This window comes from Macrobrachium nipponense, chromosome 1, assembly GCF_015104395.2.
Source record: "Macrobrachium nipponense isolate FS-2020 chromosome 1, ASM1510439v2, whole genome shotgun sequence".
Classification (NCBI taxonomy): Eukaryota; Metazoa; Arthropoda; class Malacostraca; order Decapoda; family Palaemonidae; genus Macrobrachium; species Macrobrachium nipponense.
Genome location: NC_087200.1, coordinates 128,147,237 through 128,174,791, shown reverse-complemented (window position 1 = coordinate 128,174,791; position 27,555 = coordinate 128,147,237). Strand labels below are relative to the sequence as shown.

The 27,555-nt window shown below is 38.7% G+C and overlaps 1 protein-coding gene across 3 annotated transcripts in view; it reads left to right on the top strand.

Annotated features, from left to right (window-relative positions):
- The window catches only part of LOC135219622 (uncharacterized), a 353,181-nt gene that overhangs the window by 146,579 nt on the left and 179,047 nt on the right, over positions 1-27,555 (top strand). For all 3 annotated transcript variants that reach the window (XM_064256540.1, XM_064256539.1, XM_064256538.1), the window contains exons 6-7: positions 8,167-8,375; positions 18,022-18,203. In XM_064256540.1, coding sequence (XP_064112610.1) covers positions 8,167-8,375; positions 18,022-18,203 — 391 coding nt within the window. The remainder of the gene's footprint in view (positions 1-8,166; positions 8,376-18,021; positions 18,204-27,555) is intronic.

The following is a 27,555-nucleotide window of genomic DNA, read 5'->3' as shown; positions in this document are numbered from 1 at the left end:
CAAAGTGACGAAATAATTTTTGAGATGTGTCACCGATACTTTTAAGTGCGATAAGAAAGAAATTCACGCTTGCGCGCCTGCGTAGCGATTGTAAACAAAACAACGCCTTGATCTGTAAACTCCCAGCATCCCCCAAGGCGCGTGATTCAAAAGTTTTTGGCTGGTAGGCCTATAAGTGATTTTTCCGCGAATTTTTTCTTTTTAAAAAAAAACTTTTTTGAGCCGACGTATGATACGTCCATTCGGCATACGGGAGACATTTTGACTCGACGTTTAATACGTCCATTCGGCGTAAGAGGGTTAATACTAAACAAAGGTTTGTCCTTGGTTTTTCAATTAATATACAAACCAACTTTTTGTGATAGCCTTTGTAACCGCCCCTCTACTTGTGTTAAGAGCTGGCTGCTAAGGTATGCCAACACATTATTTACATTCTTTCGCCCTTTAACACTGGCTCAGACCTGCATAAGGACGAGGTATGTATTTATCGTGAGGATGAGACATGTATTTAACGTAAGTGATATTGATCCTGTAACGGGACATGTATTCATCCGGAAATTACACTTACTCTTGGGAATTACCAAGGGAATAAAGGTTTGTCCGTGTTTTGTTGTTATGGTAATTTCTCTTCAGAAGAAGGTAGAAGGATGGGTGTGCGGTGGTGATGTTGGGGATCTCCTCTCACTTTGGAGGGCGGCGCCCTTGGGTGTGTGAGGAGTATCCTCATTACTTTAATATTATTTTCCTTATTTTACAGACTATAGTGGTGATTGTGTTTTCAGCAGTATTGGTTGGATGCTCTTCGTATTGGTTATCCCAACCTTGGAATTGTACCTATGACTCGTAGCATGCTGCGTACCGATCCTCGAGTGTGTGTACTGATCCCCTGCTGATAATCATTTTCATTACCACTACTACCCGGGAGTTATGCCACTGGACGAAGCTGTCTCGCTGCCCTGTGAGGTTATCTACTCCTGATGGTAGAAGTCTGGAAGAAATAGAAACCGAAGAGGAAGAGAGCTTGTCAAGTGTCGTCATCCTCTTCGAGATCATCATATCTTCATGCCTCCCCCCCTTCAACTTTTAAGGCTTTGCCGTAAAAGAGAAGGTGGTCTCCCCCCTAAGAAGTCTCATCACGGGACGTCTAAGGGTCTGTCTCGCTCCAGTGAGACAGGTGGGTCTTCTGCAGGTCCTCCCGTTCCTTTGGGAACAGGGCCCATCTCTCCTTCCTTGGAAAGGAAGCAGACGGGGACCATGGAGGTACCGGCCACCGCTGGTATCTCCTCTCCCGGTTCCGAAGGTTCCACCTCCGGACCGGGAACCGTCTCGGCTGCCCGCTTGCTAGCGTTACGAGTGTACGGTCACCTACAGGGTACCTGTTGCAGACCAGGGTCCAGACTGCGGAGTTCGCATCACCGTGTCAGGACCCAGGCACGGATCAGAAGATGGTAGGAGTCGCTCGGTTGACTCTCGCCAGACCGGCGATCGCTCTCGCAGCGATCGTCCAGTGCCCAGGGTTGAAGTGACGTTCCCGCGGGTCCATGCATGCAGAGACCGGTGGAGGCGTGCCGTCCAGCCCTCTCTTAATTAATCCTTTTCTTTCAGAGACAGCCCCACCCAGACGACGGCGACCAGTCTCGGGGGTGGCAGACGCTTCACCTGCTAGGTAGGAGTTTCGCACCCCTCCTCGAGGAAGCGTTCTCTCCCCTGCTACTCCCACAGGTCCCTTTGGACAGGTTCAGTTGGGCCATGTTGCTTCGGCAACTGCCCCAACTCCGTCCTGGATGGAGGACCTGTCGGTTGTCCTGAGGAACTGGCGAAGAGGAAGTCCAGGAAGAAGAGGAAGGTGTCACCGTCGTCTTCTGCTGCCTCTTCCCCTTCGACTTCCGAGGCCCCCCAGCCAAAGAAGAAGAAGGTAGCCTCCTCCCCCACTAAGAAGTCTCGCTGAGAGGCCTCTAAGTGTCTGTCCCACTCCGGTGGGACAGTTGGGGCTTCCGCTGGTCTTCCTGTTCCTTCGGGAACAGGGCCCATCTCTCCTTCCGCAAGGAAGAAGATGAGTGTACTGTCACCGTGCAGCCAAGACCCAAGCAACCGAGTTCGCTCGGCGCCAGGATCCAGGCACAGAGCGGAAGACTGATGGGAGTCGCCTAGGTGACTCCCACCAGGCCAGCGACCGCTCTCATGGCGAGTCACTGGTACCCAGGGTTGATGTGACGGTCCCAGACCGGCCGCGGGCTGAGGCGAGGAAGTGGTCCCCTCGGTCCGAGGCTGGTCCAACCGGCGTGACACGCCGTGAAGGCCTCGCTCCCACCGCGACAGTGGACTCTGACTGCCCCTCCCACTGGGACCGGGCGGAGAGGGGGACCAGCAGCAGCTCTTCTGACGCTTGGGACCGTTGCTACTCGACCAGGCCTGCAGATTGATCGCCACGGCGGGTTGGTTAGATTCTGCAGCTCCCCCCAGCGCGCCGGTTCTGCCGGTCAGCGAGGGGGGAGCGTCAGGTCTACCTCCTATCCCTTCAACTTCCTCGGGCTACACCTGGAAGAGCGAGGCCATCAGGAGTGATTGCGAGGGGCGCGCTCCCACCGCAACAGCCAACTCTGCCGGTCCCCTGACCGCCGCTCCCACCGGGACCGGACGGATAGGGGAATCAGCGGCAGTTCTTCTGACGCTCGGGACCGTCGCCACTGCTCTCGGTCTAGCCCCTCTCCCCCAGAGAGCTGCTTGACCAGTGCAGCCCGATCGCTAGCAGTTCTCCTGAAGAGACTGACGCTCTGTTCTTGGTCCACCATTTCCCCACAAGAAGTCTGCTGGTCCAGACCGGCAGCTTGACCGTCACCGTGGTTGATGATCGCCTACAGCCCTCCCAGCCTACCGGTTCTGCTGGTAGGCAGGAGAGGAGCTCTCGTAACAGCTCCCCTGACATAAGAGACTGACGCTCCATTCCTTGGTCCAGATCTGCAGCTCGATCGCCTACTGTAGCCTAGTCTATGATTCTGACATCTAAACCTAAGAAGCTAAAAGCTTAGAAATATGCTAATAGAAATGTATAACAAATAATCAGTATGTACTCATTTCAAATAATTATTAATTAATCATTAAACTATAATAAACACAAAAAAAAAAAACCTTCCAATCGATTGTTTACATTCAGCTCTTACCGTCTTACGAGTACCGAACGAACGCCAAGCAACCCCTTTTCCTAGGACACAGTAAGCCATAAATTTTCATTAGTATCTTTCTTCAACTAATGAAACTACCAAACATTATAATAACTATTCATTTCTATTCTTTATTCTATCTTTACCTAATGGAGATACTGAGTTACTGACAGCTATAATGAAACATATATGTAACGTAATATTAAAACAGAAGAAGAATTCTAAAATATACGTATTTGTTGGCAGTCTGATTTATTTTATACTTATGATATCTAATTCACAATTTTTTTTATTAAATGTATTCCATATACTAATTTCAAATAGTTATTAAGTAACCATTAACTATAATAAACAAACAAAAAAAAAAAAGCTTCCAAACTTCTGTTTACATCCAGCACTTACGAGTATCGAACGATCGCCAAGTAATCACTTTACACAGTAAGCCATAAATTTTCACTATCTCTCTTCAACTACTGAAACTACTAGACAGTATAATAACCATTCATTTCTATTTTTTATTCTATCTTTACCTAATGTTTTTTTTATTAAATGTGTTGCATGAATAAGTTTTTCAATTTACAGCATCCTTTTACCAATAGAATACTTAAGCACAAGGGGTAGAGGCTGACCAATAGGAGAGCAGGATCTTATGGGGTGACTAGCATCAGGAACTAATGGGAGAGTGGGAGGATGGTGGCGAGTTTACTCAGCTGGCGGCGCGGGAGTTTTAAAATTGTTCTTGGTGGTCCGGGCGAATCTCGGGACTTTACAGCAACAACCTTTCGTATCTTGAAAACTTTTCGTATGGAGAGCTGTAAAATTTTTCGTATTTGCTTTCGTATCTCGAGTTTTTCGTAAGTTGAGCCTTTCGTGGGTCGCGGCTCATACAGCATTTAATATCGTTCAGGAAATATAATTGCACCAAAGATACTTTGGTACATTGACAAAAGCTTATTAGCTTAACCCTTAAACGCCGAATGGATGTATTAAACGTCGAGTCAAAATGTCTCCTGAATGCCGAATGGACGTACCATACGTCGACTAAAAAATTTTTTTTTTTAAATTCGCGGAAAAATACTCATAGGCCTACCAGCAGAAAACTTTTGAATCACGTGCCTTGGGGGATGCTGGGAGTTCACGGATCGAGGTGTTGTTTTGTTTACAATCGTTACGCAGGCGCGCAAGCGCGAATTTCTTTCTTGCCGCACTAAAAAGTATCTGTGACACATCTCGGAAATTATTTCGTCACTTTGACATAATTTTTGTACCATTTTAAATTAGCCGTTACATGGAGTATTATATATGAAAATGTGCGCATTACTATGTAGAATACAATAAAAAAATACTCATGGTTGTAGCTTTTATCAGTTCTGAGATATTTTTATATAAATAACGATAAGTGCCAAAATTTCAACCTTCGGTCAACTTTGACTACTGAAATGGTAAAAAAAAAAAATTGTAAGCTAAAACTCTTATATTTTAGTAATATTCAATCATTTACCTTAATTTTGCAACTAATTGAAAATCTCTAGCACAATATTTCGATTTATGGTGAATTTATGAAAAAACTTTTTCCTTACGTCCGCGCGGTAACTCTTCCGAAAAAATCATACATGTGATTGTGGTAATGTTTGCACCATTTTAAAACTAGCTGTTACATAAAGTTTTATATATGGAAATGTGTGCAATTTCATGCGCAATACAACTAAAAACAACCCATGGTTGTAGCTTTTATCAATTTTGAAATATTTTCATATAAAAAATGATAAGTGACAAATTTTCAACCTTCGGTCAACTTTGAGTCTACCGAAATGGTCGAAAAACGCAATTGTAAGCTACGACGCTTATATTCTAGTAATATTCAAGCATTTACCTTCATTTTGCAACAAATTGGAAGTCTCTAGCACAATATTTTGATTTATGGTGAATTTATGAAAAAAATAACATTTTCTTTACGTCCGCGCGGTAACTCGTCCGAAAAAAATCATACGTGCGATTGTGGTAATGTTTGCACCATTTTAAATTAGCCGTTACATAAAGTTTTATATATAAAAATGTGTGCAATTTCATGTAGAATACAAAAAAAAATAATTGAAGGTTGTAGCTTTTCTCATTTTTGAAATATTTGCATATAAATCACGATAATTAGAAAAAAAAAACCATGTTCAGTCAACTTTGACTCTACCGACCGAAATGGTCGAAAAACGCAATTGTAAGCTAAAACTCTTACAGTCTAGTAATATTCAGTCATTTATCTTCATCTTGAAACAAATTCAAAGTCTCTAGCACAATATTTAGATTTATGGTGAATTTAAAAAAAAAACTTTCCTTCCCTCCGCGCTCGGATTCTCCGCCACAAATCTCCGAAATGCGTACGTCCCATTCTCGGAATATTTGCTCCGTTTCATATTAGGCATTTCATAGAGTTTTATATATGAAAATGTGCGCAATTTCATGTAGAATAAAACGAAAAATATTTGAAGGTTGTAGCTTTTCTATTTTCCAAAATAATTTCATATAAAAAATATATATATAAAAAAATCGACATTTGGTCAAATTTAACTCGTCAGATATGGTCGAAAACTGCATTTGTAAGCTAATACTCTTACAGTATAGTAATATTCAATCATTTGTCTTCATTTTGAAAGAAATTGGAAGTCTCTAAGACAATATTTAGATTTATGGTGAATTTTTGAAAAAAAAAAAATTTTTACGTCTGCGCGTCACGAATTCATGCATCATTTTGTGATAATATTTTCTCTGTGTTGCTTTTATCGTTTTACAATGTATTATATATCAAAATGATTGCAATTTAGTGTACATTACAACGAAAAAAAAATAAACTCGTTAGTTTTTACCGTTTTTTGCACAGCGTGATTTTAATACAATTATGTATGATTTTTTTTTTCGCTACCATATATCACATTATTTACATATGATAATGATATTATTTTTAATTTCTGATGGTTGCATACTAAACTTCAGGCAATGACAAAAAAAGGAGCCAAAAATGAACTCTTAATCTTCAAAACTAAGAACGCTGTGATTTTTTGAAAAAATTATTTTTTCCGCTTCCGCGCTCACTCAAAACTGGCTCCGGCATTTGGGAGACGTTTTGATTTTTACCGCTTCGGCGTTTAAGGGTTAACAGACAAGATGTCCTCGCTCCTCACACTGAGGTGGTTTCTCTTGGCTCTTTATGCTATAGTTTCTATTTTTCTTTCTTTTGTAATAAATGTGTGTAACTTGAGGTTTATATCCATAAGTGTTAATCACAATAGAACAAATGAAGGAGAATACTAGGCATAATGTTGACCATATACGTATATTTCTAGTAATTTCTAGTAAGGAAGGCATTCTGGCAACTTTAGTCACTCATATTATGGTAACAGTATGTGTGAAAGTGCCATGAGTACAAATATGTTTGAACCTATTATGACTTGAGTGGCTGACAGATCAGTACTTGTTATTGCACAAAGCCAGTGTTTTATATTTATGTCATCCTTAGATTGATATGAGAAGAGGATGTGTCACTTGTTTTTCATGGAGCCTTTGTCTGAGAAGATAGTTTTAAAATGAGAAGCTGCATGTGGCATACATGAATCAAGGAAAAGTTTGATAGAATAGGGAGAGGTGCAGTGTGATCAGTGCTTCGGATGTGGCTGTTGAGAGAGATAACACCACTTTATTACAGAAGTGTGCATATTGGAATTGTAGGTGGGTGATTGATTGATTATGGGTGGTAGCTGAGTGGTGATTTTGCACTGTGTGGATCCTGAGCTAAGCCAAGTGCATGGTTTATGGAATGTAAGTGATACACAACTTGCTGCCCTTTTGAATAAGCTAGGGATGGGGGTGCTGCAGGTCTACCCACAGTAATCAGCAGCCTTTTGTCTATCTCCTCTGGGTCCTTTTTATGCAAAGAAGGTTGAGCACTGATCAGGTGCATATATATGATTGATCAACAGCACATGACCTGTCCCTTGACTGCTACTCTTTGGTGATCTTTAAACCTAAAGAATTGGATCGGAGACTAGAAGTGTCATTGATGGAGCGATGCAAGAAGTCAAGAATAAGATAGGTGCTAAGTTTTCAAATAAGAAGGGCCATGAATGGACCCTTGAGTGGATAATGTTGCAGATGATAGTGTTGATAGAGGACTATCAAGGGAAATGGATATTAGTGAAATTTTAACTTAGTAAAGTAAGGTCAGGAGTGTTAATGGAATCCAAGATGGTACAATGAATAACGTGGTAAGTAAAAAATGAATTACTTAAGTTATATTGGTACTGGGATATAGATGTAACAGATGGTAGTAACTTAGGATAGGGTAATCGTGGAATGAAGTGTGTATGGACAATTTGGAATAGATGCCAGAGTTGAAATTTATGAAGAGAGTGTTGGACAAACTGTCCCAGGTGGAAGGAGAGTGGGGTGGTTAATGCAAAAGATTAGCAGCAAAGATTAGAATAAAAAGTGATACATGTTTTAGGTGGTGTGTTAGTAATTGGTAGAGAATTGATGATAAGAGACAGTATACTAATTTGAAGGTGTTTGATTCAAAATAATGGAATGGAATATATGCAAGGTGTGACTAATATCTGTCCGTAGGGGGCTTGGTATGCTTATAGGAATTTTTCAGTATACTTATAGATATATAAGGTGGTTAATGTTATGGAAGTTGTCTGCATCTTGGTTAATTCTTGGTTTGGTAAGAATGACTGTGACTGTTGCCTTATCCTTTCTCTGGTGCCACCAATTTTGGGATAATTGGCTTACAGATAGAGTAGTCCACCTTGTAGTACTTGAGTTGTAACTTCCTATGTCAATTTTTTTTTAGTTCCAGTTTTTTTTTTTTTTTTTTTTATTGTTGCCTCTGTATTGGACAGGTACATGCATGTTGCTTGTAGTGATAATAAGAGAATCAGAAATGTTGTGGGAATGGATTAACATAATACATGTGCTCTGTAGATATTTATAAAATAGAGTATTCTTTTTTTCATAGGCGTCGAGACTAGTGAGGAGAGTGACTTCAGTGATGTGGATGATATGTGTGGAAGTCAGCAAGAATGGGTTGACCCAACTGCAGATATTTGGGATACGAGACAGATTGGTCCTGACCATTTAACACTGGATGTGTGTCAGCCATCTGGTGGTAGTAATTGCCAACGGTCTGTTATTCTTGCGGCTGCTCTGGCATCGCACAGAAGACAGGTATGTCATTTTATATATGTGTTGACAGTGACAATGTTCTGCATAATTATTTGTGATGAGACAGTGCTCATAAAGTCAAGAATTGTTCATCTTCTTTACATGATACCCAGTCACTGGGTATCACAGTAGTACTGTATTTGCTCAAAGTGAGATGCCTTTTGTTCCTACCTGCGTACAAATTTTTGTTTTTATATGAGTAACTTACCAAGTAATAACATAGCCTTTGGGTCTGTAACCTACGGCAGCTTAAAAATTCAAAATTCGCACTATGGCACTCCTTTTGTTTGTAGTGGAACAGGTCCCGCCCACTATCCAGGACTTGGTTAACAAGCTGGCAAAGAGCTCAATTCGTTTCCTGCCAGCTTCCGAGTAACATTGGGAGTTTTCCAGAACTGATTCATTGGATTTTCAGATGGTTGTTTGCCGTTACTTGGTGAAGTATTCAAGATTTGTTATTGTGGCTTTCTTTCATCAGCCGGTCATTTTTTGTGGTTAACTTGAGTGATTTGTTGAGTAACATGTCAGGTACTAGCTCATCTAGCATTTGTTTCTGTTCTTATAGTTGTAAAACTAGGCTAACAAAGTTTACTTATAATTCTCATACTCGGTGTACTCAATGTAAGGGACAGGAATGTAGTAAGGTTATTAGTACTTGCTCAGAGTATGAAGAATGGGAAGGTAAGAAATGGAAAACTTTGAAATCTCATCGAGATAAACTTGAAATAGATTGAAAGAGGAAAACTTGAAATAGATAGAAAGAGGAAGGCAGCCCTTAGGGCTGAAAATAAGGCTAGTACAGATTCTATTCCTTTGTCTGTCTTAGTGGATGATAAATCTGTTACAGTAATACAGTCAACCCCCTTTGCGTTCATGAGATTTGCTGGCTCACCTATTCGCGAATTTTTCTTTGGACCGTACCTACCCCATTATTCGCAGGAAATTTGCCTATTTAGGGTTTTTCTGACAAATTTTCACTAATTAGTGTATTTTGATGTATTTTCATGACTAAATACATTTTTATGATACAAAAATTATTTACTAATTGTCCATACGCAAACAAGGAATCTTGTGAGATCTGGCAACGCATGCGTTTATCAGGTGAAAAGTGGTCAAGGACCATGCACCCATGCTACAGCATTCAGCCTTTTTCTTAACTGCCTGAGCGAGAGTTGTGGTTGCCCTCTCTCGGCCTTTTACCCGGTTCATTGCCCTTTTTCACTTGTGATTCTGTGTGTGTGTGTGTGTGTGTGTGTGCACGTACATGGCCACGTACGCGAGTCATCTATGGGAGTGTGTGTATTGATGTTTCTAGTGTTTTTGTTGGTTCGTTGCAGGAGCTGGTGCTTGAATCTAGCCCAGACAGGTTGATTGGCGTTTCGAGCTGTTTGGCTGCTGGCATTTCTGTTGGTTTACACAAAGAAGGCGCATTGGATAAGCTTGCACATCTTCTCATTGTAGGTCTCCATTGAGGAGCAGGAGGAGGGTGACACGCAAGAGTTTTTGTCTTCCATTACCGAAGATATCAATCTCATTCATGGGTACAACAATTTGGAGAGGAGGACTCAGGCTCGGTTGTCTTTCGCTCCTTCCTGCTAGGAAGCCTTGCTGGGAGCTACACAAAATCTCAAGTCATCATTTCAACTTACCTTATCGGGGCATGTCCAGTTGTTCTTGTATAAGGTTAACACCTCTGTTTCAGATCGGAACGGGTCTCTTCACTCGAGTTTTAAGTTGCTTCCCCCGCCACTCAAGAGGCATAGGAAGTACTATGCTACAAATTCTGCATACTTGATGCCACATCATCTTAACCCTCTTACGCCGACTGGACGTATTTTACGTCGACATTTTTTCTCTCCCGTGTGCCGACTGGACGTATTTTACGTCGACTTACAAAAGTTTTTTTTTAAATTTGCGGAAAAATACTTATAAACCTACCAGCCTAAAACTTTTGAATCACGCGCCTTGGGGGATGCTGGGAGTTCACGGATCAAGGTGTTGTTTTGTTTACAATCATTACGCAGGCGCGCAAGCGCGAATTTCTTTCTTGCCGCACTAAAAAGTATCTGTGACACATCTCGGAAATTATTTCGTCACTTTGACATAATTTTTGTACCATTGTAAATTAGCCGTTACATGAAGTATTAGATATGAAAATGTGCGCATTTTTATGTAAAATACAACAATAAAACACTCATGATTGTAGCTTTTATCAGTTTTGAGATATTTTCATATAAATAACGATAATTGCCAAAATTTCAACCTTCGGTCAATTTTGACTACCGAAATGGTCGAAAAACGGGATTGTAAGCTAAAACTCTTATATTTTAGTAATATTCAATCATTTACCTTAATTTTGCAACTAATTGAAAGTCTCTAGCACAATATTTCGATTTATGGTGAATTTATGAAAAAACTTTTTCCTTACGTCCGCGCGGTAACTCTTCTGAAAAAAAATCATACATGCGATTGTGGTAATGTTTGCACCATTTTAAAATTAGCCGTTATATAAAGTTTTATAGATGGAATTGTGCGCAATTTCATGCACAATACACCTAAAAAACAACCCATGGTTGTAGCTTTTATCAGTTTTGAGATATTTTCATATAAATAACGATAATTGCCAAAATTTCAACCTTCGGTCAACTTTGACTCTACCGAAATGGTCGAAAAACGCAATTGTAAGCTACGATGCTTATATTCTAGTAATATTCAAGCATTTACCTTCATTTTGCAACAAATTGGAAGTCTCTAGCACAATATTTTGATTTATGGTGAATTTATGAAAAAAATAACTTTCTTTACGTCCGCGCGGTAACTCTTCCGAAAAAATCATACGTGCGATTGTGGTAATGTTTGCTCCATTTTAAATTAGCCGTTACATAAAGTTTTTATATGAAAATGTGCGCGATTTTATGTAGAATACAACAAAAAATAATTGAAGGTTGTAGCTTTTCTCATTTTTGAAATATTTGCATATAAATCACGATAAATAGAAAAAAAATTATGTTCGGGCAACTTTGACTCTACCGAAATGGTCGAAAAACGCAATTGTAAGCTAAAACTCTTACAGTCTAGTAATATTCAGTCATTTATCTTCATCTTGAAACAAATTTGAAGTCTCTAGCAAAATATTTAGATTTATGGTGAATTTAAAAAAAAATCTTTCCTTCCCTTCGCGCGCGGATTCTCCGCCACAAATCTCCGAAATGCGTACGTACCATTCTCGGAATATTTGCTCCATTTCATATTAGGCATTTCATAGAGTTTTATATATGAAAATGTGCGCAATTTTACGTAGAATAAAACAAAAAATATTTGAATGTCTAAAAAAATTAGACATTCGGTCAAATTTAACTCGTCAGATATGGTCAAAAACTGCAATTGTAAGCTAATACTCTTACAGTATAGTAATATTCAATCATTTGTCTTCATTTTGAAAGAAATTGGAAGTCTCTAGGACAATACTATTTAGATTTATGGTGAATTTTTGAAAAAAATATTTGTTTACGTCCGCGCGTTACGAATTCATGCATTATTTTGTGGATTAATAATTCTTTTCTCTGTGTTGCTTTTATCATTTTACAATGTGTTATATACCAAAATGATCGCAATTTAGTGTACATTACAACGAAAGAAAAAGTAACTTGTTACCTTTAACTGTTTTGCGCACAGTGCGATTTGAATACAATTATATAAATTGTGTTTTTGGCGCTATCATATATCGCATTATTTATATATGATAATGATAATTTTTTCATTTCTGATGGTTGCATACTAAACTTCAGCCAATGACAAAAAAGGAGCCAAAAATGAACTCTTAAATCTTAAAAACTAAGCGCGCTGTGAATTTTTGAAAAAAATATTTGTTCCGCTTCCGCGCTCACTCTGAAACACCTCCGGCACACGGGAGACAATTTTTTTTTTTACCGCTTCGGCGTAAGAGGGTTAACCTGGATGCCATTCGTCTGTAGCCGGGGATGACTTTGGAGCAGGTGAGGTCGGTGGCTCCGTCCTTGTCTTCACAGGATGCTTCAGCGTTGGAGTCTATGGCAGCCTTCATGTTGCAAACGGCTTCTTGGCTGCACTTCTGGTCAGCGGTCATTGCCAAGATAGCTTCTGGCAGGTCCCCAGAAGGGTTGACGAGTGCTTCCTATCTTGCCAGTTTGTTGCAGTCCGGAGGCAAGGCGTTTTCGTATCTTGCTCACCTCAGTGTTAATTTATGGGTTAACCTTTTCCTGATTAGAAGAGACACGGCTTTATCCAGGATGGAAAGATCAGTTGACCCTGAGTCCTTGTTGCCGTTGAGGAATGGAGATCTTTTGGGATACTATTTCTGTTCCCTCAGACCGAGCTGGAGGATGCGATAGACTGGCACCGGGCTAACACCAAGGACAGATAAGTGGACCAGGCTGAGTCTAAGTCAGAGTCTCTTCCTCAGAGACATCTGGCTCCTCCGCCTCCCCCTGCCCAGCAGCAGTCACGAAGGTCGATGCCTGATAGGCTGTCAAAGAGTTCAGTTTAGGCAGGGCCTCCCCATTCGTCCCAGCCTAGGTCAGAGGACCAACATACCTTTTGCTTCCGTTCCTTTAAGACAAGAAGGGGCCCCAGGGGCAGAAGTAAAGGGGGTTGTCAGTAGGTTAGGCACCTCTCCCTCTCCTGTGCCACTTGGGTGGGGGGGGTTTGCCTGGGAGGCCATTGGGCCAAGAGGCAGAGTTATGGGGCGTAGAAGTGGGTAGTAGACGTCCTTCGGGTGGGGTATCTACTGCCATTCGACTTCTCTCCCCGTCTCCCGGGAAGGCTGCTGCTCAGGAGGGTGTATCCTCCAGATTCTCTGAAGTTCTTGGCTCTTCGGGAGGAAGTGCAGAAGATGCTGGACAAGGATGCGATAGAGGAAGTGGTGCGTCCATTTCCGGGATTTTACAGTCACATCTTCTTGGTGCCCAAGGCATTGGGAGGTTGGAGACCTGTGATCGACTTATCCACCTTGAATCACTTCATCAGAAAGACAAGGTTAAAGAGGAGACCCTGCGATCAGTGTTGACAGCTGTGAGGGAAAGCAGCTTCATGCTGTTGATAGACTTGAGGGACACATACTTCCAGATCTCTATTCATCGGACGTCCAGGAAGTTCCTTTGCTTCTCTCTCTCGGAGACAAGGTCTTCAAGTTCAAAGTCCTGTGCTTCGGGCTGACCACAACCCCTCAAGTGTTCACAGGGGTCTTCTCTCCCGTTTGCTGAGGTAACCAACAATTGGTTGGTCCTGGCAGGTTCCAGGGAGAAGCTGCTGCAGGACAGAGATCGTCTGCTTCGATTATGTCTGGAACGGGGCATCATGGTCAACCACGAAAAGTCAAACCTTGTACCCAGTCAAAGGATTCTCTACCTGGGCAGGGTCATCAATACGGTGGTTGCAAGAGTTTTCCCGTCGGATCAGAGGTTGGAGAAGTTGCGAGTGGAGGCATGTGACTTCCTGTCGGAACCACATCAGTCAGCTCATCAGTGGCAGGTTCTTCTGGGAGTTTAGTCTTCCCTGGAGAAGCTGGTCCCTCATGGGTGTCCTCATCATCGGTCTCTACAATGGAGACTGGTGGAATTCTTGTCTCCAATAGGGGACTCATCCCTGTTAAATGTTCCTCTGTCTCTGGAAGTGAGAGAAGACCTTCGTTGATGGTTGGACGACCGAAATCTTTTGAAGGGTGTCCCTCTGTGTTCTCTCCCACCGGACTTCCTTCTGTTTTCAGACGCCTCCCTCGTAAGGGGGGGGGCTTATTTAGGTGACCTCATTGCCTCAGGCTTTTGGAGTTTGGAGGACAAACAGCAACATATCAATATCTTGGAGTTGAAGGCAGCCTTCCTGGGTCTGAAGGAGTTTTGGGAGAAGGTAGAGGGTCATTCTGTCGTTCTCATGTTGGACAACAAAACGATGGTGGCCTTTGTGAAGAAGCATGCCTTGACCATCGAAGTTCACAAGTGGGCGGTCAGCAATTTAGTAGAGCTCTCAGCCAGGTATATCACAGGCAAACAGAATGTGGTCGTAGACAAACTCAGTCGTCAGGATCAGATCCTGGGCACAGAATGGTCTCTTCATCAAGTGGTAGCAGACAAACTCTTCCAGGTTTGGGGGAGACTCATGCTGGACCTTTTTGCAAACTGGTCCTTTAGCATCCATGGAGGATGCGTTCCAACGTCCTTGGGACAACCTGGAGGTGTATGCCTTCCCTCCATTTTGTTTGATCTGTCAAGTTCTGAACAGGCCGATGAGTTCATAGGGTCTCGGATGACTTTGGTAGTCCCTCTGTAGCCTTGGGCGGAATGGTTTCCAGATCTGCTGTCATTGTTGTCGTAGGTTCCAAGGAAACTTCCCCCTTGGCGGCATCTCCTGTGTCAGCCACGTGCAGAAAGGTTCCACCAGTCAGTAGAATCCCTGTCTCTTCACTGTTGGAGGCTATCAAGTACCTCCTCCGAGTGAGAGGCTTTTTCAAGAGGACAGCAGGGTATATGTCAGCAGTCTTAGAAGGTCGGCCTCTGCAGTTTACCAAGGGAAATAGGCAATCTACTGTGATTAGTGTTGTAAACGGGGTTTTTCTCCACTCAGAATCTCTATTCAGCACATAGCAGACATTTTAACCTTCTTCAGAGATGAGAAATGTTTGTCTGTTTCTGCCATAGAGGCTATAGGGTGGCCCTGAGTTTAGTGCTATGCTTTAGAGGTATTGACATCTCCTCATCCTGGGAACTTTCCTTGCCAGTTAAGGGGTTTGAGCAATCGAGTTCTCCTAGGGAGCTCAAGCCTTCGATGTGGGATATTTCCTTGGTTTTGAGAAGTTTAACTAAGGGTCCATATGAGCCTTCGCGTCACTCATCTGCCAGGAACTTGACGCTCAAGACGGTTTTCCTCCTGGCTTTGGCATCTTCAAAGAGAGTGGGGGAGCTGCATGGTCGTGAGCTATGATGTGAAGCACATCAGGTGTTGGGAGTCAGAGTCCTTCAAATTTGTCCCGGAATTTGTGGCCAAGACCCAGAATCCCTCATTTTCCATTCCATCTCTGTATGACTTTAAGGGCAGTGGTGCTCAAGAGCTTTTGTTGTGTCCTGTCTGGGCGCTGCATTGCTATCTTAAAGGGACAAGGCACCTTAAGCCAGGCTGCCGCAGACTTTTTGTTTGCACGGGTCATACAAAGGAAGAGGTGTCATAGAATACTATCTCTTTTTGGATACGGAAAACCATCTGACAGGTATACTTGACTCTTGATGATTCCGCCACCACATCTGTGCAGGCTAGAGCGCATGATGTTAGGGGTATTGGTCCCTCTCTGGCTTTCAAAAAGAACTTGGCTGTACATAGAGTGCTGAGCTCTGGTACTTGGTTACACCAGTCCATGTTCACCTCTCTCTGTCCTAAGGATGTTGCTCACAGATCTATGGACACGTTTTCCCTGGGTCCTGTGGTGGCTGCCCAACAGATTGTGTAACACATTATTGCCCTTAAGAGGGCACATTTGTATCTTACTTAAGATGATTGCGTGGATGAGAGAATGAGTGAGTTGGCTCGTCTCTTTCTTTCTCTTGTACCTTTCCTTCTTCCTTCGGGCTGGTTGAGGAATAGACATGTCATTTGCTGGACTGGTCTGATACAGGTGAGTAAGGTAGTCATACTGATAGTTTGGTTGCTTTGTATGCAAATAACCAACCCTCTGTTCGGTTGCATATGCTCCGCTCCTTGGCAAGGGGGAGTAGGGAGTGGTAACAAACCCTGGTGTAGTCGGTTTGTTATTGGACAGTCCAAGTTTCTCTTTAGTTCCCTATGCAATGATTCTCCCATATATCATTGTACATCGCTCAGTGTCTGGGTGGTGAGATATCAATGTTTGTTCATATGCGAACAAACCTTCGGTCTTAACAATAGGTTTGTGGCTATGAAAAATACAAATTGTCTTAGAGATTTGTCATATCTAGCTTCTCATGGGCTTCAGTCCCTCCCCGGAAGTTATTTCTTCTGGAGCTGGACTGGTGGGTAGGCCCCCAGCCAGTTTAGGATGTTTGTACCTCCCTCCAAGTATGAGTCACTTAATAAGGTGACTTGGGACATCTCCAAACCACATATGATTTTTGCCTCTGACCTTCGGTTTTGTGATGCCAGTGCCATTTACGACGAAAATAACTATTTTTAAAATTCTATCTCCTCCCATATATAGACCTGTTGTAGACTTCCAATCAAATGAAGTTTTTTTTTTTCTAAAAGTAATTTTTTGGCTAGATGTGAATTTTTTCATTATGGAATAGAATAAACACTCTAAATCAAGAAAAAATGTAAGAAATTTTTTTTTTTAATTAGAAAAAAAAGAGCTTCATTTGATTGTTTTATAATGTCGTTCTAAGCTATATACCAAATTTCAATGCTATAGCTTCAAAACTAAGGGAGAAGATAGAATTTGAAGGTCAATAAGTATAATTTTGAGATAGTACTGGCATTCAAAGTTTTTCTTGTATATTTACAAAGACAGTGTTAATAAATCATGATTGCTATGAATTTTATATTCCTTTTTGAGTATTTATAAACCAAAACTACGTTGTTCATCACAGTTTAATGATAAATGAAGATCCCATTGCTCAAGATTGTAGCCTTGGGCACTGCTTCAGGCGATATGGGGCACTCCTTATGCAACAATCTCTCTCTCTCTCTCTCTCTCTCTCTCTCTCTCTCTCTCTCTCTCTCTCTCTCTCTCTCTCTCTCTCTCTCTCTCTCTCACCTTCACTAACTCTGCTAATATCGCCGACATTATAATCTGAACTCTAATTAGTGAATTTTCCTCTTCTGTATGTTAGTGAGATGTTTTGCTTGTCTTTTCCTCTTTGGCATGATGAAATTCTTGCTGAAACAAAGAAAAGCAAATGTAAAAGCAAGCAAATGTCAGAGGTGAAACACGAACGTGTACTCTCTCTCATGTGTCTGCTCGCACTGAAGGCCATGTAAGCATACCTCCCTGTCTTGTGACTTATGGAATCTCTACAGATGCCATTGCTCACAATATTATTGATAATAATTATCAAAATTTATGATAACAGAATACTGCATTTTCTTGTACAGATCAATGTTTGTGGCTTATAGAGTTACTTTTTATAATTACCCTGTAACTATGAAAGTAAGAGGAATTTTAACAAAATATTTTGTATACGCATTCTCCATTACCATACCAAGCTCCACGAATAGTATCATGACTGCGTTTTTCACCCTATACTACCGGCCGGCCTCCTTAAGGTTGAACACAGACATGGATTTGGTTTTGGCCGTAGCTTCAGATGGTTTGGCCTTGGACATAGCCTTGGTCTTATAATTTGATTATTTTGCTATTCAGTAATACTACTGAGGATGATTTTTGATGACTGATACTCTTATTGTATTTTTTCATCCTTCTTGTTTGCTTGTTGTAGTAAATATATTTGAAAGCCAGAGGTAAGCTACTTGTATCATTTGAAAATTATCTCAGCTAGTACTTGAGCAGTGATTTAAATGATACTTTGTATTTTGTATAGAAATTTAGCTATTCTCATATCAATGTATATTTTTGTGTTGTGCATTTGCGTAAGGAGAATATTATCATCCCTCTACAGTAGAAGTAGATTCAAGTAATTTCTTCCTTTCATAGGTTGAAGCTTCTCGATTACGGTCTGAAGTGCGTGCGTGGGAAGTAGATAGAAAATGCCCTCTCACCAACTCTTTGGTAGATGCTGCACGCACACACCCTCGCCTGACAGCTGATGCTTGTTGTCTCTACCGAAGTACTTCCCAACCCCAAACAAATCAAGAATCTCCTAAGATGAAGCATAGGTAAGACAGTTATGCAATGAATGAAAATGAAAAATTAAATGTGGTAAAGTTGTGTTCAAAGGAAAACTATTTTTTGTTGGCTAATTTATATTTTCCTTTTTAGCTTTGAACTTGAAATTTAAAGTACATTTTAAATTCTTGAACATACATTTTTTGTCTTTGGAAACTAATGTAATTTAAGAGGATCATTCCTGTTGTATATGCAAATACACATGTTTAGCTATTGAGTTTTATATACGATAGTAACTTACCAGGTAATTACATAGCTAATAGATTCTTTTATTTGCAGCACCTAAGATTCAAATTTTGCTCTAGCGACACCGATGTTCTGTGTAGGTGACCAGTATTGCATCTCTAATGAGAGGATTAGGAATGACTCGGCGGACAATTCTCATTCCGTTTCTGTATCCTGGGGATAACATCATGTGTCGGCAGATGTTGTTCATTTTTTGCCAGTTATTTAATCAGACTTCGGTATTTAAGCTTAAAGTCAAGTAGCTTTACCTGGAAAGGATTCAGGATTAGTTTTTCCCTTGTTTTGTTATTTTTAAGTGGGATGTAGTATGTACAGTAGGGCCTCGATAATCACGGGGGATAGGGCCCAGAATCCCCCGTGATAAGTAAATACCCGTGTTATCCTGGTACCCCCCCTAAAAATTGCTTTAAACTGCCTACTTTAATAATTAACCCACCCAAGACCACTATTTCAATGATTATAACTGCTTACTTTAGTTCAAGCACCAAATATGTCAACTATCACCTTAAACTAAATTCAAGACAGTTTCAAAGTTATTCTTTCCTATCTTCAATTTCCCCTTCATCAGATCAGCAAACAAAAGTATATTACCTAACAATTCCTTTCTATTTAGTGAATAAACATATCTATTTAGTGAATAAACATATTTATGATAAAAAAAACATGATTTACTGTAAAGATTACAGCACCCAACTATAATATAAATGTATAAACAGCAAAATACAGCAATAAAAATCTAGTTTTGTCTTTTGTTTATGTTTAGAATCAGCTGATGGATGTTTATTACCGAAAGAATTATTTTGGAAAACAATTTAGTAGTTGCTAAAAGAAACGAATTTATTAATGGAATTATTATTATTTTTAACTTTGTACATAATAGTTTATGATATTATGATACAGTAATTCATATTTCATGAAGAGAGAGAGAGAGAGAGAGAGAGAGAGAGAGAGGAGAGAGAGAGAGAGGAGAGAGAGAGACGAGAGAGAGAGAGAGAGAGAGAGAGAGAGAGAGCAGCTGGGATGAGAGTAACTATTGAATAGCTTGAGAGAGCAGCTTAGGTCAAGCGTACTGTTACTAGCTTAGCTCGAGAATAGCATAATGAAATTTGTATTTTAAATATTTTTATGGTGATAAGAAATGAAACATGGATAGTGATGAGATATTCTCTTGTATACTGTTATAATGTGATAATCATTGAGTCAACTATAAAAGTTGTATTGAAGCAGTTTCGTAAATCACAGAAAGAATAAAAGACCACTTTGTTCTTTTATTATGACAATAATAGATCAACATTATAGTTTTTTCTGCGAGAGATTTTTTTTTTTTGAGAGAAGAAGAGAATGAGAGAGAGAGAGGAGAGAAGAAGAGCGGAGAGAGAGAGGAGAGAGAGAGAGAGAGAGAGCGAGAGAGAGAGAGAGAGAAGAGAGAGAGAGAAGAGAGAGGAGAGAGAGAGAGAGAGAGAGAGAGATTTTGCTATTTACATTCATAGTATTTGAAAATTTGTAAATGAGTGTATCCTAAAAATGCATTTAGTCATGAAAAGAAGAAAACAGTAATTAGTGAATCTTGCTCTATGATAAAATTCGCGATTTCGTTAATTTTCCTGGATATACGTAGTATTTGGGCTCCAAAAAAAAGTAAGTAAAGTGATTTATGACAGAATTTAGAGGATACTTACATAAAAATACATCGGTAGTTTGTAGAACGGTGTAACCACTATCACATTGTGTAAAGATAGTACCCGAACGAGACTAGGTTTGGCAACGTCACGGTGGTCATACGTATTTTTTTCGTGAATGAATATACATTTATGATAAAAAAATAGTTACTGTACTGCTTAGAGTACCATACTGTAATATTAATGTAATCACATCAAAATAAAGTAATCATTGCATGCTGTAAACATGTAAAGTGTATTTTTGTCTTTTGAAAAATGCATTCCCCAAGGAATTATTCCTTGAAGAGCCTTTTTATTATGAAGATATGCCAATAATATATAAGGTATGCATTTTATTATGAATATAGGACAATAATATATAAGGTAAAAATGGTTTTATTACGTTTATGCTTCGTCGCCGATCGCAAACAAATATACGATAATCTATGACAATTATCGTTTGTATGACTGCAGTGTTCAGAGAAGTTTATTATGTTATACCAATACAATAATGAAGTTCAAATTGAAAATTAATATTTTCCTAAATGTTATTACTACTGTAATTACACTACTACTATTAACATTTCTAAAAGGTTAAGAATGACAAAGATGCTGTAGAGTGTAACTCAATGTTTACATTTCTGCTGGCTGCTCAACTACAAGTTGATGTCAATGATGTGGGATTATTCCATGAATAGGCTATATATTATGAAGATATGCCAATAATATATAAGGTGAGAATGGTTTTATTACTTTTATTGTCAGTTAATATCATAATGTGAATCTGTTCATGCATTTCTTGGTTATCGGAACCGGACGAGGCTTAGCCTACCACGGATTCATACCAGCGATATAGACTGAGAAGTGGTCCAAGGAAAAACCTGTGATTAACTGAATCCGTGATTGCTGATCCGCGACTAAGCGAGGCCCCACTGTATATCAATGGTCCAAGGAAAAACCTGTGATTAACTGAATCCGTGATTGCTGATCCGCGACTAAGCGAGGCCCCACTGTATATCAATTGTTTGCTTTGTCAGCAAAATTGCCGTTAACCCTTCAACGCCGATTGGACGTATTAAAGGTCGACAAAAATTGTCTGTTGGGTGCCGAACCGACGTACGAAACGTCAACGAAAAGAAGTTTTCTTAGAAATTCGCGGAAAAATAGTTATAGGCCTACTAGGCTAAAACTTTTGAATCAGGTGCCTTGAGGGATGCTGGGAGTTCAAAGATCAGGCTGTTGTTTTGTTTACAATCGTACCCAGGCGCGCAAGCGCGAATTTCTTTCTTCTCGCACTAAAAAGCATCAGCGACAGACCCCAGAAATTATTTCGTCACTTTGACATAATTTTTGCACCATTTTATATTAGCTGTTACATAGTTTTATATATGAAAATGTGCGCAATTTCATGTAGAATACAACTAAAAACAACTCATGGTTGTAGCTTTTATCAGTTTTGAAATATTTCATATAAATAACGATAAGTGCCAAAATTTCAACCTTCGGTCAACTTTGACTACGGAAATGGTCGAAAAACGCAATTGTAAGCTAAAACTCTTATATTTTAGTAATATTCAATCATTTACCTTCATTTTACAACAAATTGGAAGTCTTTAGCACAATATTTTGATTTATGACGAATTTATGAAAAACTTCCTTACGTCGGCGCGGTAACTCTTCCGAAAAAATCATAAATTTTTTTGGCCGATTGTCGTAATGTTTGCACAGTTTTATATTAGCTGTTGCATAAAGTTTTATATATGGAAATGTACACAATTTCATGTAGAATACATCTAAATACAACCCATGGTTGTAGCTTTTATTAGTTTTGAAATATTTTCATATAAATAACGATAAGTGCCAAAATTTCAACCTTTGGTCAAATTTGACTCAACCGAAATGGTCGAAAAGCGCAATTGTAAGCTAAAACTCTTACATTCTAGTACGTAATATTCAATCATTTACCTTCATTTTGCAACAAATTGGAAGTCTGTAGCACAATTTTTTGATTTATGGTGAATTTTAGAAAAAAAAACTTTTTCCTACGTCCGCGCAGTAACTGCCGAAAAAATTGTACATTTTTTCGTCCAATTTTCGTAATGTTAGCACAGTTTTATATTAGCCGTTAGATAAAGTTTTATATATGAAAATTTGTGCAATTTCATGTAAAATACAACAAAAAACAACCCATGGTTGTAGCTTTTATCAGTTTTGAAATATTTTTAAATAAATAATAAGTGCCAAAATAACCTTCGGTCAACTTTGACTCGACCGAAATGGTCGAAAAACAAAATTGTAAGCTAAAACTCTTACATTTTAGTAATATTCAATCATTTATCTTTATTTTGCAACAAATTAGAAGTCTCTAGCTCAATATTTTGATTTATGGTGAATTTATGAAAAAAAAAAAAATTTCCTTACGTCCATGCAGTAACTCTTCTGAAAAAATCAGAAATTTTTTTGTCCAGAAATTTTTTTTTGCACTGTCATATATTCCAGTATTCATATATGATAATGAGATTTTTTGTAATTTCTGATGGTTGCATACTAAACTTCAGGCAATGACAAAGAAAGGAGCCAAAAATGAACTCTTAATCTTGAAAATTATGTGTGCTGTGATTTAAAAAAAAAAACTTTTTTCAGTTCAGCACTCACTCGCGAATTCCGCCGGCATACGGGAGACACTTTCGGAAATACCGGCTCGGCGTTTAATGGTTAATTGATTAACTACCATTTGGTGAGTAGGGAATTATAATGTAAACATTGGTTCTTTGTTGAACTAATGTTTATTTTCACACTGATCTGATATTGAATACCGTTTCATGAGGGACTTTACAATCTTTTGTCTAACTAATTTTTACAAAGAGTAATGCAAGAATGTAAAGCTATGAGTAGTGTAATGATGTAATCATTGTGTTGCTGAGTAGTGTGATGAAGTAAACAGTGCTTTCATTACCATCGTTATTGAGTAGCGTAACAATGTAAACATTGCTTCGCTACCAAACTTCTGTAATGGTTATATGATGAAGTACATTTCTGCAAGGCACTTCTTGCAAGATGTTAGTTAGTAAATTTGATTCAAGTTTATTATACAGGTAGCGTTCAAGTTACGATAATTCATTTATCATAATCCAATTTTACAATGGGGTTAGCAATTAATAATTAAACGCCTATTGGACGTATTATACGTTGACGAAAATTGTCTGTTGGGTGCTTAATTGACGTATGATACGTCAACACAAAAATTTTTTTTTAAATACTTGAGGAAAAATAGTTATAGGCCTACTTGGCAAAAAAATTTAAATCATGCGCCTTGGGGGATGCTGGAAGTTCACGGATCAAGCTGTTGTTTTGCTTACAAGCATTACCCAAGCGAGTATGCGCGAATTTCTTTCTTCTTGCTCTAAAAAGCATCAGCGACACATCTCAGAAATTATTTCGTCACTTTGACGTAATTTTTGCACCATTGTATATTAGCTGTTACATAGAGTTTTATATATGAAAAAGTGTGCAATTTCATGTAAAATACAACAAAAAACAACCCATAGTTGTAGCTTTTATCAGTTTTTAAATATTTTCATATAAATAATAAGTGCCAAAATTTCAACCTTCGGTCAACTTTGATTCAACCAAAATGGTCGAAAAAAGCAATTGTAAGCTAAAACTCTTAATTCTAGTAATATTCAATCATTTACCTTCAACTTGCAACTAATTGGAAATGTAGCACAATATTTTGATTGATTGTGAATTTTGAAAAAACTTTTTCCTTATGTCCACGCGGTAACTGCCGAAAAAATCAGAAATTCTTTCGTCCGATTGTCATAATGTTTGCACCATTTTATATTAGCTGTTAAATAAAGTTTTATATAAGAAAATGTTTGCAATTTAATGTAGAATACAACTAAAAACAACCCATGGTTGTAGCTTTTATCAGTTTTGAAATATTTTCATATAAATAACGATAAGGGCCAAAATGTCAACCTTTGGTCAATTTTGACTTGACCGAAATGGTTGAAAAACGCAATTGTAAGCTAAAGCTCATACATTCTAGTAATATTCAATCCATTACCTTCATTTTGCAACAAATTGGAAGTCTCTTGCACAATATTTTGATTTATGGTGAATTTTTGAAAATACTTTTTCCTTACATCCGCACGGTAACTCCGCCGAAAAAATCTGAGTCTTTCGTCGGATTGTCGTAATGTTTGCACCGTTTTATATTAGCCGTTACATAAAGTTTTATATATGAAAATGTGCGCAGTTTCATTTAGAATACAGCAAAAAATAATCCATGGTTGTAGCTTTTATCACTTTTGAAATATTTTCATATAAATCACGATAAATAGAAAAAACATAACCTTCCGTTAACTTTGACTCTACCAATATGGTCAAAAACTGACTCTACCAATATGGTCAAAAACTGCAATTGTAAGCTAGAACACTTACAGTCTAGTAATATTCAATCAATTACCTTCATTTTGCAACAAACGGGAAGTCTCTAGCACAATATTTCGATTTATGGTGAATTTTTGAAAACAACTTTTTTTTTTTACGTCCGCCCCTTACGAATTCATGCATCATATTGTGATATTTTCTCTGTGTTGCTTTGATCGTTTTACAATTTGTCATATACCAAAATCATCGCAATGTAGTGTACAATACAACGAAAAAATAATTAAATCATTAGCTTTAACTGTTTTGCTTACAGTGCGATTTGTATACAATTATATATGACTTTTTTTTGTCCTGTCATATATTCCAATATTTATATATGATAATGATATTTTTTTTCATTATTGAAGGTTGCATACTAAACTTCAGGCAATGACACAAAAAGGAGCCAAAAATGAACTCATAATCTTGAAAACTAAGCGTGCTGTGATTTAAAAAAAAAACTTTTTCCGCTTTGGCGCTCACTCCTGAACGCCGCCGTTATACGGGAGACACTTTCGGAAATACCGGCTAGGCGTTTAACCCTGGACAGATATCGCTATTTTGGTGCACCTTTAAGGTTTGTGGGGTCGAGCTCCACCCAAGCGCCCAGAAAAGTTTGTGAAAATTCAAAAACTGCAGCTATGCTGTACTTTTTAATTTCTAAAATCAATTTCACCATTGCCAAACACTGAGAAGATAAGTCATACCCATCTACAAATTAAATATTTAATATAAATATATTTAAGAAATAAGTATATAAAAAATAATTTAAGAAAAATATTTTTTAAAAAGTACAAAACACGCTATATACACACAAAAATTGTGGGAATCCTTCCTTAAACTATTATTTACAGTATTTGATTGCCAGAAAAGGTGTCGGACTCATAGAGGTTAAAATCTGAAACAAGAAAAAAAGGGAGAGTTTTTTTTGGCCAAAAAAAGGCCAAAATTAAATTTTTTTTGGTACCTAAATGAAATAGGAAGTGGCTAATTTTTTTTTTATAGAATAAACTCATATTATCCAAGAACAGACTCATGTAAAAAGATCTGCACTAAAATGTTATTTACTGTTATATCAGAAATATCATTCTCTCTCTCTCTCTCTGTCTCCAACAATACTTTACAAAAATATTTACAAAAAATACATAATATGCTATATACACACAAAAATTTAGGGAATCCTTCCTAAAACTACTATTTATAATATGTGACTGCCAGAAAAGGTTTTGGACCCATAGAGGTAAAAATAAAAAAAAAGTGTATATTTTTTTGGCCAAACAAATTGTCTAAATTTCACTAATAATTTTGGTACCTAAATTAAATAGGAAAATGCTAATTGTTTTATAGAATAAACTCATATTATCCTAGAATGGAATTATGTAAAAAGATCTGCACTAAGATGTAATTTACTCACATATCAGAAATGTTATTCTCTCTCTCTCTCTCTCTCTCTCTCTCTCTCTCTCTCTCTCTCTCTCTCTCTCTCTCTCTCTCTCTCTCTCTCTCTCTCTCTCCAGTGTGTCATGATTTATTAACATAGGCCAGATTGGACCACCCAGTAGGACTGGCAATACCTTCTCCAGTTTTCTTTCAGTTCCTAGTGAAGACAACACCATAAGTTTCTTGGCTTTTCATTTTGCTGAAGATTTACATGTTGACAGTTGTTGTTCTATTTTCCTGTCAGTGGTTAAAGCTAGCTTCTTCTCACAACCTTCTTGCAGTTTTGTTTTTGGTTGAACCATCCTTCTTGAGTACTCAAGCAAGAAGAAAAGTGCCTTACACCTTCTCGGTCCAGTTCTGTGAGGTGGCAATTCCTGTTTACCTGGACCCATTCCCTAACTCTTGGGAACCACTTCAAAGTACTTTTTGAATATTTTCCTAGCCTAATCTTTCCTTTTTAACACAAATGTGCAATCTACCCACCTATTCATGTTCTCTGGTCCTAGTATACTGTAGCTTAGTTTGAACAACTCCACAACAAGACTTGTAACCCAAAACTCCTATCAGACAGAGAGCTCTCTCCTACTAACCAAACAACTTTCGCACATATCTCCTTCTCCAGATTGTTATTTTTTTTCTTTCCACCCAACACCACGCTGCCATCTTGTCTTCTATGACGTCACATCCTGTGACATCACAACTTGAATACATCAAGACATTGTCTAAAATAAACACATGTTCCCCATACATTGCACATCAACCATATTTCACCAATGCAGAAAATATTAACAATTGGAATAAAATAACTGACTGAACTTACATATAATCACACTTATCTCTTTCTCCTTCCCCTCCAACCTCTTCCTAACCTAATCCCTTCTAATTTCCTTTATTCTCCAACTCTTTACCCTCTACGTAATTTGTAATGTTTTCCCCAGAAACTCCTGCTTTAGTTAATACATCAGCTACTTGATCCTTTCCTTTTATCCCTCTCATTTTTATTTCCCCAGATTCTATAGTTTCCCTTATTGCTGCAATGTCTATTTTTAATCTCTTACTACTTACACCAGTACTCAATTTTTATTGCAGTCATTAGTACTTTACTATCAGTGTTAACCAATGCTTCTAATTTTCTCCCTCCTACTACCTCTTCCCACAAATGTTTGAAATAGATCAATCCTTCTGTGGCCTCCCCCACACTTAGAGCTTGTGCTTCAATGGTGGATTTTTCTACTCACCTGGATTTCCTGGACTTCCACCGTATGGAACTTCTACTCTTACCATCTGTCAAGAATATAACATAACCCAATTGAGTATGGCCATCTTCTATATTCTCAAATGAAGTATCTGCATAGGCTTCCCAGTAAATTTTCTTCCATTTCACTTATTGTAACTTCACCCATCATGTTGTTAGTTTTTCTATAGCCAATTCAACTGTCCTACCACTGATCTATACTCTGTTAACTCCTTTTGTCTTAATACTATTACCTGTAAATCTTCTAGCTTCTGGTTCTTTTGTAGAATTTATATACTGCTATTGATTAAGACAAAATCTATTCTCCTT